The following is an 18979-nucleotide window of genomic DNA, read 5'->3' on the forward strand; positions in this document are numbered from 1 at the left end:
CCCGGGCTGGGGAAGCATTTTTGGGGAAAAAAATGAATTAATTCAGGCTAGTTTTCGTGCCTTTGCTCCTCTGCCACCCCATGGAGTGGCAGGGAAGCGGTGCAGGGGGGTAAAGCTGTTTGATGTGCTCAAGCTCCTACTCTGCTGTCAAGGGTAATCAAGGCCATGAATAAATCAGGAAGGTTTCAGGAACGGGTTGTGTTCCATGCCAGTCCTAAAATACAGCCTTTTGCTGGTATCTGGACATAAAATGTGTCTTTGACCCTGCTTTTTCACAGACCTGTTGATGTCTAAGTAATCCAGACAGGACTCAATTTAGAAAATATACTGGGGGAGAAAAAGGATATTTTGGGGCTTGTATTCCACTTTCCTCACCTAAAAATAAAATTTTCTGCTCCTTTTTCCTGCCACTGCTCATGCATGTTTTATATATTCATTAGAGAAAAGACTTTAAAACATACATAAATCTTGCCTTGTTCATCCAGGGCTGACACACTGTTTCACACACCTTCCCCAGAAAGTTCTGGTTGCTTAGCCGTGACCAGCCTGCTCCAGCTTCAGCAGCTGGCAGCGGTGTATGTGCATCCAGTCCTGCTGCTGACAGTGGCTTGGGTGACAGCCAGCACTGGACACTCGCGCCGCAACATCCCGAGAGGCATTGGTCCATTGGTGGGGTTGCAGCAGGTTGCACCCCCAGAAGAGCTGTCCAGTGGGACCTGCTCGTGGAAGGCAAGGTCAAAATCCCTTTCCTTGCTTTTCCTCGTCTGTATTTTAGCCTGGGGGGGAGTTTTGAAGTGGGATAGGTTTTTATTTCTCTCCCCATAGCCCCAGGCATGCTGCCAGCCCTGAATGCACAGGGAACGGTAAGAGCTGTGGATGCAGGGTCCCAGCTCTTTGGCTTCACAGGGCCAGGACGGGTGGCCCGCAAGAATTGTCCATGGAGACCTTTATTTCACATATGCTTCCCAGATTAGCTTAGTATGTCAGGGAAAGTAAGTAGGCATAAAATTTCCTACTGCCAAATTTCCCACAGGTTTTGGGAGTGATGCTGAGAGATGATGATGGAGGGCTGTTATCTAGAGCAGGCTGCAAGTCAGGGATGCGCTGAATAACCCAGGCGAGCACAGACAGCCCCAGCCCCACATCTCTCAGGTGATAAATGGCAGCACACAAAGTCTGCGCTGGTGCTAGCCCACTGGCACCTGAGTAGAAGGAGGTAAAGAGGATGTAATGGATTCACTAGTGTGTGTAATGCAACATTCCCATAAACACCTTCATTTATTAATTAACTTTTATTTTTTCAGGCAACTGACAATGATGTGGGCACATACGGGAAAGTCAGTTATTTTTTCAGCGATGACCCTGACCGGTGAGTGTGACTGAACCACTGGCATGACTTTGATTCTTCAAAATCCTCTTCTAACCTCACTAAGAAGTCACATGGCAATTAAGGGCATTTGTTATGTCCTACCCACGAGATACCCTATGAAAACCCCACTGTGCTGTCTCCCAAAGGGGTGAGTTAACTTCAGCACATGCCTGATGCTCAGCATGTTTAATTGCTTTGCTAAATCGGGACCTACAGGCACCAGCATTGCTTGGGACCGATAAATGCATTTGCCAGCGAGTTGTTGGCGCTGGAGCATCATGTGTGACCCACTCTTGGTTGGCGGTTGGGGGAGGCATGTGGGCTGCCCAGCAGACAGGATCTGGGGCCTCTGAGCCCACTTTCTCTGCCTGTAGAGCAGCACTGAGGGTTTCTACCCCACCACCTGCACCAAGCTCTTGAAGATGCTCTGGGACCTAATATCCCTCAGAAGAAAGCCATGAACTTCACCCACCACAGTGCTAGCTGTCAGGCTGCTGCCACCCCATTTCTCCATCTCCAGCATGTGGTCACCGGGGCTTTCCCCCTCCTCTCCTGTCCCCTCAGTTTCTCGCTGGACAAGGACACAGGCGTAATCCTCCTGACGGCTCGACTGGACTTTGAGACCACGCAGCGCTACACCCTGACCGTCATCGCCCGGGATGGCGGTGGGGAGGAGACAACAGGGCGCGTCCGGATCAATGTCCTCGACGTCAATGACAACGTTCCCACCTTCCAGAAGGAGGCATACCTGGGGGCCCTGCGGGAGAACGAGCCCTCCGTCACCCAGGTGGTCCGGCTCCGGGTGAGGGACCAAAGCGGCTCCTCCACTTGGGATGCGCATTGGGAAGACAGGAGCGGGTTAGGTGCCTGTCCACCCCTGCTGCCATCCCTCCTGCATCCTTCCTGAAAAATCTTTTGTGCTTCGCTGCAAACTGCAACTGGGTGTGGTGCTGCAGCCATGGGCTGCCTCCCTCCTCCTCCTCCTCTCCTATAAGTCCCATGCCTATACAGCATACCCAGGACCTGGGGCTTCTCCCAGGGCACAGGCACTGCCTCTGTATCACCTTGCTCTGCTCAATAAAGGCAGCAGACACCAAGGGGAAGGTGCTCTGTTTGTTGTTGATGGAGCTATAAGCCTCTGCTGTGGAGGGAAGGCAGGTAGGGAAGACTGTTTGCTCCTTCAGCACAAGAATAAACTTTGCTGTGATGCAAGAGCACAACTTTCCCTCCATGGGGCCAGGCTGGGTGAGTGCCACAGGGAGGCGGAGAGGGGGATCCATCGAGTCCTTTCTGGGAGGCAGGGTGGGAGGAGAGGCTGGTTTACAAACCCCCTCGGTGCCCTCAATGAGTGCATCTTCCTCCATCGCTTTTCCACCCTCCTTGGGCACAGCCTGCACCTCCCATCCCCTCGGCTCTCTCCCGTTGCACGTCACCGGCACAGCTCCTGTGTTCATTTATTGCCTCTACTCATGCCCTAGGCATCTGATGAGGACTCCCCTCCAAACAACCAGATCACATACAGCATCGTGCAAGCATCTGCCTTCCGCGACTACTTTGACATCGCGGTGTCAGAAGGGTACGGAGGTAAGCGCTGGTCTCGGGACTGCAGTGCCCTTGACGAGCAGCAGCATGGCCCTGACAAGCAGCAGCAGCTCAGGCTGCGCTCACACGCCTGCAAGCAGTCGTGTCAGCAAACTTTAAGAAGCTGCACCAGCAGCTCCTCTGCTTGTCCTGACCTCACCTGCAACATGGTCCTTTGCAGCAGGGCTTGAGCCGCGCCGCTGCAGAGCCATGTTTCCATGGGTGTACAGCTCACTTCGGGTTATGCCAGTGCAAGGAGCTCAGTAATGCCCAGCGCTCGTGTTTTCGGGGCATTTCCACCTCGAGCAGGCACTGTTGGCCCTGGGGAAGCGGTGTGGATGGACCACCCCCCGATCCTGCCCGCCATCCTGCTCAGTGCATGAATGCCCCCCTGACCACCCCGCTTTGCATCCTTTCAGTGATCAGCGTGAACCACCCCCTCGACTACGAGCAGGTGGCCAACGGGGTTATTTACCTGACTGTGATGGCCAAGGATGCTGGCAACCTGCCGCTCAACAGCACTGTCCCCGTCACCATTGAGGTGTTTGTAAGTACAGCACCTGACGATCCTGCCGTGGTTTTCCTGCAATTGCTCCATAGCAGTGCCATTAATCCATCAATAACCCAGCAAAACTATCCCACCCTGTGGATGTGTACATGTGGATTGCAATTACATATGTCTCATATATGTATATATGTGTCATATATGTCTCATGTACATATGTGTCATACATATTGGTTAAAGAAAGGCTGTCCCAGGCATTTGGTAAGGTCTGAGTGACAGAGGGCGAGTGAGAGTGTCTCTGAGGGGGCATCACCATGGACGAGTGCAGACGGGCTGTCCTGAACCCCATGCACCTCCTGCCTCTCCTCGGCTGTGCACGATGCACAGGGAAGCCGCTGGAAGTAATGTGGTAGGAGCCCCAGCTAACCACGGGGCAAGGAGCAGAGCTGGGCACAGGGTGGAGATCTACCCTCTGCCCTTGCTTCCGACTGGCGAGGTTCACTGAGACCTTCTGTCAGCTCGCAGGGAACTCCTGGCTGGGATGCTCTCCATGCTGGTAGCCAGAGGCGCTCGCTGCAGCTCGGATGCAGAGGAGAGAGCTTTGGCTGTGCGTTAGCACTTGTAGTGTCGGAAATTATTGGTCCCTGAATCAATCACGGGCAGTTGCTTGTTTATCTCCCCAGTGCCGGCTGCCCCAGCTGGGCCGTGGACTTCGCTGTGCATCTCGCGCCCGCATAGGTGCAAACCCCCTCGAGGAGGGGTTGCTGCTGGGAGAGGCAAAGCATTGCAGCATTCCTCGGGAAGATTAGATCGAATTGTCACTTTGAGGCACTTTGTGATTCGAGGACATCTGGAGGGAGGTATCAGCGATGGAGACAGTTTGCTTGATAACCTGTCAGTCTCGCACTGATGGGATCTAAGCCAGGCTGACAGCAGCGTCAGTCTGGGAAGGTGAAGAAGATGAAGTCCACGGTGCCATGGGATGTGAATGAAGTCCCATCAGCATGCCTCTCCTCCAGCTCCCTCACCATGCTTGGGAGAGAGGGAATAAGGCAGTGCCAGGGGGGCTAGTGGTTAAATACATCCTTCCCATGCTGTACTTTAGACAGCATAAACACCTCTTTCTAAAAACCACACTTCAGTGGGTCATCTCCTCCTGGTTGAGTCTGTACACTGGTGGGGTTTAAGTAGCTGTCACTTTTTCCACTCTCAACCAAAGGGATTTTCTCTCAACTGGAAAAAGAAAAAAAAAAAACCAAACAGAAAATAGGAAGAAAATGAGGAGGAAGCATTTCACAACGGCACTTGAGGAACAAGAACTGTGAAAAGGCAGAAGGAGAGTGAGTGTGGAGGGAGGTAATTTTTTTTCATCCTTTGGTTGTTGGTTTTTAATAAAGAAGTCAAACTCGCCTTGTAGATTTCCCATTAGGGGACAATACGCTTTTGTAGAGGGAGCCGCTGAATCAGAACTAATAGCGCGCGCCACACCAGGATCCGGGGAAATATCACTGCTAATAAGTTTCTGCCTCGCTCCCTGCCGCTGACGCCCTGTTCGGGGTGATGAGCCAGCAACTGATAGCGTGTGTATGTCTGGAGGAAAGGGGGTTGTGTGCTTAGCGTGAGTGTCTGCAGTTATCAGCATCCCTGAAGATGATATGATGGCTGTCCGAGGCTGAGGGTCGGGGAAGCTGGATTTGTGCGAGTCAGCGAGGTGGGATCAGGAGCGAGGTGGTTTAGCTGGATGCCCTCTCCTGTGGAATCAGAGGAAGCGTGCTGGGTCCTGCCTGGCATTGCTGCAGTGCTGCAGGAGGCATGCGGGAAGGTTTGCAGCGGAGAGCTTTGGAGTTCATGTTGCTGAAGTGGGAAATGTCCTTCCCAAGTATAAAAGCCATGCACCATGCTGCAGGCAGGTGCATGCCAGCTCCTGCCAGATGGAGAGCCAGCCAGGAGCGAGCCCCTGCCTCCCCGGGAGCTGGCTTGCTGGGCCGTGGCAGTGCTGAGCACGGCCTGATGAACTCAGGACCACTAACGAAACAGTGCGGCGTCTGCTCTTGTTTGCGTCCACCCAGCCTGGACCACAGCACAGCTCACCTGGGTCCGGCTGCAGGTAGCACGTGGATGCATGTTCAGTCTCTCCCTTTCCTTTGCCTTTAACCTGCCTGGACCTCCTGCATTTGCCCTGGGGCGGTGACCCTGACCCAGCTCTGCGAGGAGGAGGAGGGACATGCAGAGGGCACCCCAGGCAGCAGGCAATTTCCTCATTACCCTCGGAGGAGAGGCGGTGAAAGCTGAGTGATGCAAAGGCTGATTAAAGACCACCTGCTTCCAGCAACGAGACCAGAGGATGGCAATTTAATTGCAGTACAATGGGCATCATTGGCACGTGAAATTGCCTCAAATATCAAGTTCGGTGGCAGCAGGAGCAGCTGAGCCTGCAGGTCCATCAGTGTCCTCGAGGTAGAAAATGTCTCCAGAGCAGCCTGAGGGAAATGGCAAAGTCCATAACGGTGTTTTAATGTCCTGGCAGCTCCATCCTTCCCTCCATAGGCGGTTGGGTTTGGTTCATTTAAGGCAGATTCTTAACATTGTTTAAACAGCATTTAAAGCCCTCCTAGGGGAGCTTTAAACTGGTCCGAAATCTGTTTTGAGGGACGTTTTGCGCAATTGCTCCTGCCTGGTTTCACCAGGTCGGCTGTAGTCGCTGGCAGAGACAGGCTTGGAGGGAGCACACTGGTGTGCAAACCAGCTTCCCCCCTGAAAATGCTGTAGCTGCTCTCTCTGCAAACACCCACAGCATTCCTCCATTTAAACAAAGGCAGCCAAAGCTCAGCAGCTCCCCTGGCCAGTCCGGTCTGCATGGCGGCCTCATGGACAGGGTGAGCCGGAGCACTAAGCCACTCACGTGCCACTCTGAGAGGGAAGAGCAGGTCTGTGCATGATGCTACTGTGCTTCATGCGGTGTCTGAGTCTTCCCAAGGCTTGCAGTGGAGGCAGGAGCGGCTCAGAGGATGCTTGACTGCAAATGGCAGTGGTTCCTCAGGCCTGTTGCGTATTGCCCAGGATGCTGGATAATGAGATAGTAGGTATTGTCCCCACTGTATGGCTCAGCAAAGTCACTGACAATTGGCTTACCTTAACCTCAGCTGCCTCCACAGTGAAACCGTGTGCTCAGACCTCTGGTGCCTTATTCCTAAGGCCATCTTCCCCACACTGATATCTTGAGCTGGTCACATCTTGAGATGCAGTTGGCCAGGAGCATCCCCGTACCAGACTTTTGCAGGTACTTGACCATCTTGCCTTTTTCCCAACCAGCCTCTCGACCTTCTCTTTGCTTCAGGATGAAAACGACAACCCTCCCACATTCAGCAAGCCCTCCTATGTTATAACCGTCATGGAGGACATCATGGCAGGTACGGAGCATGGCCCTGCTCCTTCTCCAGGCTAGCAGAAGGGCCCTGGGGGTCTTACAGCCAGAACAGGGTGGGTGATGGCTTTTTGGGGAGGCAAAAGCCAGAGACCTGGCAAAGTTTCATAGCCGTGGGGTCTGGGGTTTTGGCCCCACTGTGCATGCAGGCGAGGGGACCCCTTGGCCAGATGACCTGCAGGAGTGGTCTGGGGGGACGGGGCAGCTGGGGAGAGCCACTCAGGCTGCAAATGCCCATCCCAGCCCCCATTTCTGCCTCCCCCAAGGAGCCACGGTGTTGTTTCTCAATGCCACGGACATGGACCGGTCCAGGGAGTACGGGCAGGAGTCAATCATCTACTCCCTAGAGGGCTCCTCACATTTTCGGATCAACGCCCGCTCAGGTGAGCCTCCAGATGTGCTCTCCCTCTTTTCCTTTCAGTTCCCTCTGCTGAATTTCCCCCTGTTTCTTCCCCATCATTTTTCTTCTTTCACCCTCTCTCCTTCCCTCCTCTCCCCCGAGCAGCCTGCTTAGGAGAAACACAGTTTAAGGGATTCACCAGATTTCAGCCACCAGCACTTGCTCAGTCACCGTGAGAGCTTTGGCAGGAGCATTAGTGGAAGCTCAGCTCCTGATGGGAGTGACACCTGAGAAAAGGCTTTGGCTGCAAGGGCTTATGTTAGCTAAGGAGCTGCTGCCCACCTTCCCTTGCTGGCACCGGTTTTGGTTCATTCTGGGCAGGAACAAGCTTGAGGGATCACAGGCAATTGTTAAACGGGCTCCCGTGGGAAGACACAGCACGAAGTTTGCAGGAGCTTGCTGAAAAGCTGACCCTTCCAAGATCCACCTATTTGAACCTGAATCAGAAAAAGGGGCCCATTTGTGAAGGATCCTCTCTCTGGTTTTGAGTGTCCCATTTTTTCACCAGTGCCCCTAATCACCATACAACATCTCTAATCTCTCTCATCTCCTGTGGCTGCAGGAGAAATCACAACGACATCTTTGCTGGACCGGGAGGCCAAATCTGAATACATCCTCATTGTCCGGGCAGTGGATGGAGGCGTGGGCCACCACCAGAAGACAGGCATTGCTATGGTGAGTGTGTGAAGAGTGATTCCCACCTCCTCCAGCCACAGGTGCCTGCCTGGGGCTGGCATCAGAGAGGGCTGCCCAGGCACCGATGCTTCAGTTCCCCATGCTAGCAGTGTTTAATTTTAGCTGTGTGAATGGGTAAAGAGCACACTGTGATGTCTGCCCTCTGGACTGCCCCCACTGCTGCTCACAGTCCTTGCAGAATGACTGTCCAGACTGTGTAGACCTTGAAGTCGGGCTCCCTTTCCTAGCAAGCCATTCACTGAGGAGCCACTTGACCTTCCAGCGCTTTGCGTGTCCAGCTCTCCATGTGAAGGCAGTAACGGGTACCTATTCCACCCACAGCATGGCTCCCTTTATTCATGCCTCTTGAGAAAATGCTTAGTTGGAGAGCCTGCAGGCGCGCTTAGTTGCTCCTGATGACTACTATTCATACTGCCTGGATCAAGGGTTTCCAACCGGTTTGTGATGCCTGGGCTCCTCAGAAGGTTCTGGTGGAGGTGCAGGACGTTGTACTGCAGATTGAAGCCTTCTACTTTGCCTTGCCCTTCACAGACCTCAGGGAGACCTGTTGTTTGCAAAGGGTTTGTAGAAGTCTTTGCAAATACCAGGAGGTGAAAAGCCAAGGATCCATCTCTCACTGCTCATGGCACCATGTTGGTTTGAACATTTCATAACATTTCGATGTTCTTGCTCCTGGGATGCTTGGTTGGATTGCAGGTGAGATGCCCCACGCAACAGAAGGCGATGCAGAGAAATATTGTGGTTGTGCCGAAGAGATCTCTAAAGTAATTGGTACTACTGCTGAGGACCATCAGGAGGTGTATGATCCAGGTAGCAGACTAGAAGCTCCCTATGGGGCCTCCCAGAGGCACATGATGGCCTTGGCCAAGCAATGGCATGGCCTATCAGATGCTGGGTTCCCCTTTGGGGCTCCAGATGAGATTATGTTCTCCTATTGACGTTACTGAAGGGCAAAACAAGGTTTTTACAACACAGGTTGCAATTAGGAAAAAAAAAAAAATGCATCATGGTTCCTAAAATGTTAAAGAATATTAAGACTCGGTGAGAAGTGGGTGGCTGATGAAGTTTGTCTACTGTCATTAGCAAGGATACACACCCGGGACTCAAAGCTGTTCCCTATAATAATTTTTGATCTGGGAATAAGGGTCCATTCAGGGGCTTTGCAAGGTCCCTGGGTGATGGACAAGTGCCTGGGGTGCTTGGAATAGAGGTGGGTCACCAACCTTCCCCAGGGACCACCACTGGTGCCTTGGCTTGTGCCCGGGGCACATCCCTGGAGACTGTGGTATCCAGATTCGCCTCTTCTACCACGGGGTGGCACCAGCAGCTCAGCCTGGTGCGTCGGCAGGACCCGATTACTTGGGAGCATGGAAGACCCCAGGAGAAGCTCTGCTGAGACACCCTGCTTGGGGGTGGCAGGCACCGGGGCTACCTCCTGCCCCTCTGCCCCCCTTTCCCTTGAACTGCAGCTCTTCCCTGAGGCACCTTTATAGACTCACAGGCTGGATTGAAACGGGTGATCTGGGGAGGTGAGAGACTCACAGACAACAGGATGCATCCCACAGGCTCGCTACTGTCACTTAGATGCCGTTTCTCATGCTGAAAATGAAGATAGGTAGCACCTCAGGGCACCATCCTCTCCCGTGCTCTCTTGTCTTTGCACCTCCCGCCCCCTGTTACCGTACCCTCTCCTGATTTCTCATTTATTCCTTTTTTTTTTTCTTTTTACCAGTCACTCAGTTTTTGCCTTCCTTTCCTGCCATGTTCCCACTGCATCCTCTCCCCCACCACCGTGACCGATTTGCATCCCCCCTTCAGTGAAGTAACTGCTTTGAAAACACACCTCGTGCCCCTGTGGTTGTTTTAACTGCAAGGTAATAAGTACATGTGAGCCAAACCAAGATCAGATATGCCAAGGAGCCTTGGCTGTGAAGATGCAGGAGGTTCTTCTTCTGCAGGCTTTCCTCCAGAGGGTGAACATGCATTGGGTACCTGGTGCTGCTGTACATCCAGGGGGACACACCGTGCTGCCCCAGGAGCCAATACCGCCTGATGTAGCATTGCTTGCTTGTTCTCTTGCAGGTGAACATCACGCTGCTGGACATCAATGACAACTATCCCACGTGGAAGGATGAGCCATACTTCATCAATCTGGTGGAGATGACCCCCCCCAACTCGGATGTTACCACAGTACGTGCGAAGGAAGGCGGCTGTTGTGCTAAAAGCCTTTTCCTTTCACCCGGCGAGGTTGTCACTTGCTTGGCTGGAGCAGGGTGTCACCTCCAAATGGGTGTCACCTCCTACCCGGTGTCACCTCCAGTCGAGCACCATCTTGCAGAAGTCCATTTAAAAGGTTACTCCTGAGCCTCCTCGCTGCTGCCCATCCTGTGTGTTTCTCTTATCTGCTGGGATATTTTTTTTTCTCCCCAAATTGTATGGGTTTTGGCCGAATTCTCCTTTTCTTAGCCTCATCTGCAACCTCCTTCAAGGACCTCTCTGAAAGACATTGATTTACAGGCTTTCAAGTCCCTCTGGTGAAATAAAAGAAGGAGAGAGGGAGGCTTATACTCCATCACGCTGGGAGAAAAATGACAGGCACAAAACGGGAAATAAATGAGGGAAAAGCAAAGAGAATCCACAAAATCACATAAGGGGGAAGGCTACGAAAGAAAAGGAGTTGGGGGGGAAGAAAGATCTGTCAGCGCAGCCCCAGCCAGAGCACGGCGTTTTTCTCTCTTCCGTGTGGCACCAGCCCCACTGCTCAGCACCTGCTTGAAGTTGTCTTGCCTTTGACATCCCAATTAGTTGCTGGGAAAATAATTATTGTGTCACTGATATGATGTAAACTCAGCTGCGAGACAGGCAGCAGGGGCCGGGGAAGTTACGAGTGTAATGAAGTTGGGGGTTTTTTTAATGTAAATGTCCCCTGTAATTAAAAATGTCACAGGGAGAACAATAAAGCACAAAGTGTCTGGCATGGAAGAGAACCCACCAGTGAATTATTTCCAGCATTTCCGATGTGGCAGCACAAGTTCCTCAGCGCGCCTCTTTGTCCCATTTATTTTATTTTTCTGAAGGGCGCTTGTTCTAGCCGGTTTTATTTAAAAAGAGAAAAGCCCATTTGACTGCTGCATGCTCATGTCTCTCTTGCCATGCCATTACCTCCCGGGCTTGCAGGCCAATATTGGTGAGATTTAACACCACAGCAGAGGTCTCAAGGGTACAAAATCCCTGCAAGTATCATGAAAATATACAGCTGTATGGAGGAAGGAGAACTTGCTGCTGCTGGTACGGGAAAGCCTGTCATGGGAGCTCAGTCTCATTATCAGACACTGGTGAATCTACAGGGGGACACACCATGGGAGTTAATTCCCGTTGCTCTGCTTTAATTTTTGCTGTTTCTCCATGGCAGGTGGTGGCCATCGACCCAGACCTGGGGGAGAATGGCACGGTGGTGTACAGCATCCGACCCCCCAACAAGTTCTACAGCCTCAACAGCACGACGGGCAAGATCCGCACCACTGGCGTCCTGCTGGACCGGGAGAACCCCAACGCCCAGGAGGCCCAGCTCATGCGGAGGATCGTGGTGTCGGTCACCGACTGTAAGCCCCACTTCAGTCCCACTCCTCTTTGCCACGGTGGTTTGTCTTGCTCCACTGTAGCTAGAAATCACTGGGGCTCAGGTTGTGTGTGCGTTGCCCTCCTCTCCTGCTTTCCCTCCCTGATGGTTTTCATATGTTGAGCTGAACTTTTTTGGCCTGATTTTTCCTTTATGATGAAGTTTCTTTTTTTTTCCTGTTTTAAGCATAAGTTCTAAAGATATTTTTGTGGTTAAAAAAATGAGAGGAGGTTAAAACCTGCTGCTAAAACAAACCAGAAGCCCTCAGAACGCGAGCACCGTGGTTTCTGCAGCAGCCCTGACAATGAGCCTGGGAGGCAGAAACTCCCCCTCGTTGCAGAAGACACCATTCTTTGCATTTTGCAGTTAAAAAACAAACCTAAAGGCGCCTGGTGTGTGAACTGTCTGTTTTGCAGGAGACCCACGCTTGGGCTGCATGTAGGAGGCAGAGGCTGTAGCACAAAGAAGTGAATGTTTAGTGCAGGCAGGGAGATGAGGGCAGTGCCGAGTGCTCATAGCGTGCTGCTGAGAAGATATGTCAAGGCACACCGGGCAACCTGTTTCTGGGCTGCTCTGCAAGGTCTGCTGGGTGGGTCGGGGTTTCTCTGCGGAGCTGAGCCTGCGTGGCTTGCAGGACTGGTGAAATACCACACATGGAGGCTGGCTCCATCAGGAAAGTCAGTTGAGCAGGTGGAGGGAAAAGAGCTGATCAATGAAATGTCTTTTGCTCTGGAAATAGTATGTTAGGGAAACTTTTTTAGAAAAAAAAATAGAGAGAGAGGGAGATGAAGATAATTTTCCACTATCCAGCTGGTTTCCAAGAGCCAGCAGGCACGTATAACCTTAACTCTGCCTCTCTATTTTTGCATCACCTCTGCACCGTGCTAAGGCCATTGTCCCATCCAGCCTGCCAGAAGGATAGATTGGTGTTGCTATTGTTTTTTAGCTGCAGGCATGGGTAGCTGTCGGTCTGTCCTGCATACCTCCTGTCAGGGAGAGATTTCCCCTGCCAGTGGACTATGCCATTAGTCCAATGGGCTGCAGCACAAGCAGTAACACGGACAGGTTAAGACCTCGATGGGGCAGCCCCATCCTGCATGACTCTCTGCATAGGGAGTGAGGACTTCTTTTGGGGGAAAGGGTTGGAAATGGCTGGAGGCATTAACCTTGAAACCCCATTCCTGGCCTCCACAGGTGGGAGGCCGCCCCTGCGAGCAACCAGCAGTGCCACAGTTTTCGTCAACCTGCTGGACCTGAACGACAACGACCCCACTTTCCAAAACCTGCCCTTCACCGCCGAAATCGCCGAGGGCCTTCCTGCAGGCTCCTCTGTCTTCCAGGTGAGCGTGCCCCATTGCTGCTGTGCCCTGCCCTGGGAGCTGCTGCTGCTGTTGTCGCTGCCATCACTCCTGCAAAGCAGGCTAGCAGTACATCCTCTCCATCCTCTCCGTCCTCTAGCAATGCATCTGGGGGGATGCAGAAGGGGTTGTGGCATTCCACCCCATGTGCTCGCTCCCAGCAGGGAGGATGCCTCGAGGCCCCTTTGTTTCAACCCAGCATCCCTGGGGGCAAAGAAATGCTCAGGGTTTATGTACTGTGATTATCATCAGTCAGGAGACAATCAATCAGGCTCCCCCATGCTTACCACTTCCCTCCACTCTCCCTGCCAGGTAGTGGCCATCGACCTGGACGAGGGTCCGAATGGGCAGGTGACATACCGCATGCAGGTGGGGATGCCCCGCATGGATTTCCTCATCAACAGCACCAGCGGGCTCGTCACCTCCACTGCCGTGCTGGACAGGGAGAGGATCACTGAGTACTACCTGCGGGTGGTGGCCAGCGACGCCGGCGTGCCCTCCAAGAGCTCCACCAGCACCCTGACTGTCAAAGGTGGGTGCACCAAGACCCCTCCAAGCCCTGCCCAGCTGCAGAGCCCCCTCCGGTCCCAAAAAGATGGGTAACAAGGACACCTCACCGGAGGAGATGTGGTTTATATAGAACACCGAGGAGTCAGATAGATATATGATCTGACCTATTATGTCTGTTCTTGCATACGACAGCACACAGGGAGGGCAGCCCATCGTGCTGCTGTCCCTGCAGGCTTTGCGTTTTGCCTGGTGTGGTGTCAGCATAGTGCAGAGATGAGGAAAATATGGTGTTTCTGGCTGGGCCCCCAAATTCTGTATCATTTTTCCTCCATTCCCCCATCCCCAGTGTTTCTTTTTCTTTTGGCCTGCCTTTTGCTTCAGCATGTGATTCGCATCAGCTGCATGTCTGGACAGCCCACGTGATCCCAGTTTCAGGGCTGGACCCTTATTATGTGGCCGGTCTTTAATTTAATGCATTTCTATTTACTTGCTTCACACAAGCCTAGTGCTGAGGATAAGCATCATCTGGAAATACACTGTCCCTGGATTCTCCTCAGGCCTGGGTTTGGAAAAAGAAGTTTCTGGTCCTGTAACTCCAGAGCCCTCTGCCATACAGCAGGAAATACTGAGCTTACGTTTAAGCCCCAGATTTTCCTCTGAATGGGGAAGGAAATGAGCTTGGTGCAAACAGTAACTTTAATCACAGTTATGTAAGGTTTCCTTGGACTGAGGGGGGAGATCTGTATGTATCAGAGACAACCAAATACAGCCTGCAGCAATGGGGCCCAGTCCTTACAGCTGGTCTGCAGGCACCCCCACCACACAAATGGCAGGGAGCAGCAGGCAGAGCATTCCCTGGGATGCTCAGAGCAGCAGGCAGGTGGTTTTGGGAGCCCGGCAGACGTCAGCCTGGCATCTGCAGGACGGGCAGCCCTGGCAGGGCACTCAGCTCTGTTCCCCCTTTTAGTTCTGGACGTGAACGACGAGAGCCCCACCTTCTTCCCAGCTGTCTACAATGTGTCGCTGCCCGAAAACGTGGCCCGGGATTTCAAAGTGGTCCGGCTCAACTGCACGGATGCTGACATTGGACTGAACGCTGAGCTCAGCTACTTCATCACAGGTATGAACCCCTTGCAAAATGCTGCAAAGGGGAGCTTTGGTTGTGGAAAGGAGCAGGCTGCCCCAGATCATGGCCAGGGGGTTCTGCAAGTCAGCGCTCCGCCCTCCAAGCGCTGCCTCTTCCAGCCCCTCCAAACCTTGTGCGGCATCGCCCTCTGCCGAACAGCCCCACTTGGCTACCTGCCTTGCTGACCGCTCCGCTGCTATTCCTTGTCATGCTCGGGGCGAACCCTTGCCCCCAAGCATCCCCTGCCCTCTCACACCACCAGGATGCAGCCAGGAAAAGCATGAGGATGGGCTTAACACCGCTGGGGCAGCATTTGTGTAACATGCATTTAGGGCTGGAAGCCTCTCTGGAGTTGTAGGACATCTTGTAGCCCCGCATGCAGGTGGTTTTGGGTGCGCAGGGAGCAGGCGGGCAGCGATGCTGCCTGGGCAGTGCCTGGCTCGCACCGCAGCTGCAGCACCTGCAGCAGGAGGCTGGGGAACCCCCTGGCCGTGCTTTGACTTGCAAACTGCACATGCAGCATTTAGCCCTCAGGAAGAGGGCAAAAATAGAAGTGTCACCAGAGAGTAATTTTTCTCACAATAGCAGCCTCACGTTTCATCTCATGGCCCCTCCGGCCTCCCCCGCAAGAGAAAAGGTGTGTGTTGTCCCACAGGTACCGCAGGCCACATGCAAAGTTACCCCAGTTTGCTTCCGAATCATTCAGGAAATGATCTGACTCTTATATGATTCAGCTTTTCCTACAACCATCGCTCCTTTCCTGCGCTCTGAGGCAGGCACGGTATTTGGTGTGGCAGAGAGAAGGCGCTCTGCCCACTTTTGCTGCAGAGCAGCTTTGCCTAGGACAAGATACAAGCTCATCCTACAAAGCTTGCCTTGCTCACAAGCGCGTAAAATGCAGCCCTTCAGGAGGGCAGGCTGAACACTTGGCATTTCCACAGCTGGGCTGACCCCGTGCCCAGGCTGCAACTTCCCCTGCAGCGTGGGCTTTGCTCCCTGCATCCAGACAACGGGTAACCTGCTCCTTGTCCTTTGCTGCAGGTGGGAACCAGGATGGCAAATTCAGCGTCGGCTTCAGGGATGGGGTGGTCAGGACAGTTGTGAGTCTGGACAGGGAGACCGTGGCATCGTACATACTGATCCTGGAGGCCATCGGTAAGGATATCCCACCATTCCTGTGGGACCACTGCCACGCAGCCACGCGGGGTGGCTGTGCATGTGCTGAGCTGCCTTGGAAGCATGGCAGAGAGACAGCAACCTTTGAGGTGCTCTGTAAATCAGAGCCTGTGTTTTGTGTTAGCATTTCACAGCCCATGTGCATTAATATGTCCCAGTTCCACCATGACTTTTGCAGACAGTAAACTCACCCCTCAGGCTCGTCCAGCCCTGGAGGTTTCCCTTTCCCCCAAAGAAGGCAAGACCCCCATTCCCGAGAGGCTCCGTGCTGCCTGGGGCAGACCTCCACCCAGAAATGCCAGTGCCACAGCATCGTTCCCCTAATACCATGCCAGCTCAGTGGCTGCCCATTAATCCAGAGCCACCTGGCACAGGCAGAGGGCCTGCGTGCCAAACACATCTTGGCCATCATCCCCAGAGCTTTATAATGATGTGCCTGTTTACAGAAGACTTGGTCATCCCTTTTGAAAGGAGAAATAAGTGGCCTGGTCAGAAATCTCGGGGGCACGGCATTGCAGGTGCCATAGGGTCTGCAGTGGGGATGCACAGGCTGGGCACGCAGAACCGGATCCCAAGTGGTAAAGGGTCCGTTCTGCCCCTTGGATGGGTATCAGACTGCCTGTGTTTTCCCAGTCACCAGATCCCACGGGCTCCAGCTGGGTGGGTTTAGGGCTCACTTGCATCAGGCATGCTGGAAAAAACAAACTCACTCTATGCTCCCCATTGCCTCATCCTTTGTGGCAAAAGCAAGAGCCACGCTGCCATGTCCTTATCTACTGAACATCAACCGGTCCTGGTGCTCTTTGGCTGTGAGCTGAGCTGGGTCTACAGAAAACTCATCAGGGCTTTTGCTTTTCCTCGGGGCCAGCTGCAGCCAACTGTACCCGCACCGCCTCCCTGCAACAGCCGAGGTGCAGACTGGCTCCGGAGGTGCTGCTGTGCAGACCCCTGCCTATCTTCATCCCTCAAATACCTGACCTCCAGCAGTCCCTTCCAGCACACATCACCCTCTTAGTCTATGGAGTTGCAAACCCTCTTTAATGACCAGTGGCGTTTCCAGCCTCGCTGGGCAGTGGCTCCGTGGCAGAGCTCGGGGGCAGTTTGGCTTTTCCTTTCTCCTTCAGGATAGGCAGAAAAAAAACCCTATGGTTCAGTGTGGGATTTGGAAGCTGCAGAAAAGACAGAGGATTTTAGTTTAGAAATTTTGGTGCTGTTATTTTCAGCAGCCGAGGGCTGAGCAGCACCTGTGCAAGGAGGAGATGGAGGTGACTGAACCTCCCCTCACCTTTCTCTCCTGTACAGACAACGGCCCCACTGGGAACCGGCGCACCGGGACTGCCACCGTGTACGTGACCGTTTTGGACGTCAATGACAACCGACCCATCTTCCTTCAGAGCAGCTACGAAGTCAGCATCCCCGAGGACATCCCGGCAGCCAGCAGCATAGTGCAGGCACGTGACTGTCTCCCACCAGGGCCCCTGGGTGGGTGAAGGGGGTCCCCTGCTCTCTGAGCCCTGGCACTGCAGCTGTGAGCTGCTGGAAGCCCAGGGAGGACATTTTCTCTCCCCATCGGTGGTCTATTCCTCCAGGCCAGGGCAAGATGTGTTCTTGCTTGTATGCTCCCCTGCTCCTTTGCTAACACAGACTGTGAGCACCAGGGAGAAGACAGCGAAGCGCAAGGGAAAATGAGAAATTCACCCCATTTCTGCAGGGGGTAAGAGGAGCAAACCCAAGCCCTGTGTTGGCAAGGCCCCTTTGCCTGGCTGCGTCCCCACTTTCTCCCTCCTCCCAGTAGAGATGGGACCGAGAGCAGAGATCTCAAGGGGGAGGGAAAAGACTACATGCAAAGAGATGCTTTGAGAGGGGGGGAAAACGGAGGGAGAAAAGCATTTGGACTTTGCTTTCATTTTTGTTCCTCTTTGAGGGAGCAGTGGGCAGAGCTGAATGGCTCAGTGAGAGCCGAATGAATGTGGGCATTCACTTGGCCTCCGAGGGCTTCCAGCATCCCTTCAAATCCAGGGCTCTTCTGGAGCAGGCACCAAAGGCTCTTTGCAGAGGGCCCTGGGAAGGCTCCTCCTGCCTTGGATACCTCTCCCAGCACAGGGAAAGGGGCAGCTTTGTCCCTGGCTCTCGTGGGCAGGGTGAGTCACCGGGAGAGAAGAAAGAAGCCTTTTGCCTCTTGCAACAAAGGTTTGCTGGGAGTCGTGCTTGGGGCGGCTGGTCCCCAAGCACGAGCCCTGCGGCTCCTCCTCACCTGTTGTGCCATGGCACGGTGTACGTGGTGCCTGTAGCACCGCACCTGTCTCTGGGGTCAGGAATCTGCCTGTAATCCCTGCACCCGGGGTGGAGGTGTGCAGGGGAGCTGTACAGGTGGAGAGGAGCTCTGCCGAGGGACTCCCAAAACTGAGCCGTTTTTGCAAACTGAAAGACTGTGAATGGAGGAAACCTGAGCCTGACATCGAAGTCCCTTTTCTTAGAGCACGCTTCCCAAAAGAGGGGGATGCTCTTGGCAGTCCGTGACAAAGAAGAGGCGTTATCGGGGGGGGAAGTTTGTTTTCCACAGAACAAAATCAGAGGGAAATGGAAATGGGCAATCACCTCGGTTTAGTTTAATTTACACCTTTAAAAGTGAACCATGTGTACTGAATGTCTCCTCCAAATACATCCCCACATCCCTATGGCAACAAGAGAGTTTTCGAAGGTTTCCCCATCCGCTTCTTGCAGACGCTGCCCTCATTAGCCCCCATCCAACCCTCTGCATCCTTCGCTCCAGCCCTGATCAGCAGATTGACCTGGCTTTAAAGAGCCAGGGGCTCAGAGCCATTTTGCTGCTCATTTTAACCCAGCTTATTTAGCACATTTAGAGCCATGCGAGCAGCTAAATGGCTACGGGTCTGAAAGCCAGGCAGCCCAGGGCAGGAGGAGAGCGGGAATGTCCCAGGCAGACCAGAGAGGTCCTGATGCAGAGCTGCACCCCATGAGGGTCAGAAACCATGTGAAACCCAGAGAGATGGGATTCGGTGCTCGCCGTGGGACCTTGCCGGGCACAGAGACTTCACCCAAAGGGGTGAACTCAATGGCCGAACGTAGTGTGAGCTGCAGACCTGGAAGAATTAAACCACTTTTTCTTTTTCCTACTGATTTCTTTAAGCTTCAGATTACCTGCTGGCTGTTGTGCCCTTTCCCAGCAGAAACAAGCGGTTCAACCCTCCGTG

At 53.4% G+C, this 18979-nt stretch overlaps 1 protein-coding gene across 1 annotated transcript in view; it reads left to right on the top strand.

Annotated features, from left to right (window-relative positions):
* The window catches only part of CDH23 (cadherin-related 23), a 211058-nt gene that overhangs the window by 142524 nt on the left and 49555 nt on the right, over positions 1-18979 (top strand). Inside the window, exons 15-28 of the mRNA XM_009325979.1 lie at positions 1305-1369; positions 1934-2171; positions 2848-2953; positions 3370-3497; positions 6793-6865; positions 7146-7262; positions 7842-7954; positions 10058-10165; positions 11388-11577; positions 12789-12934; positions 13265-13484; positions 14430-14582; positions 15630-15743; positions 17067-17215. Of these exons, the coding sequence (XP_009324254.1) occupies positions 1305-1369; positions 1934-2171; positions 2848-2953; positions 3370-3497; positions 6793-6865; positions 7146-7262; positions 7842-7954; positions 10058-10165; positions 11388-11577; positions 12789-12934; positions 13265-13484; positions 14430-14582; positions 15630-15743; positions 17067-17215 (1920 nt within the window). The remainder of the gene's footprint in view (positions 1-1304; positions 1370-1933; positions 2172-2847; positions 2954-3369; positions 3498-6792; positions 6866-7145; positions 7263-7841; positions 7955-10057; positions 10166-11387; positions 11578-12788; positions 12935-13264; positions 13485-14429; positions 14583-15629; positions 15744-17066; positions 17216-18979) is intronic.

The sequence above is a fragment of the Pygoscelis adeliae genome, unplaced genomic scaffold (assembly GCF_000699105.1).
Source record: "Pygoscelis adeliae isolate BGI_AS28 unplaced genomic scaffold, ASM69910v1 Scaffold4, whole genome shotgun sequence".
Taxonomy (NCBI): Eukaryota; Metazoa; Chordata; class Aves; order Sphenisciformes; family Spheniscidae; genus Pygoscelis; species Pygoscelis adeliae.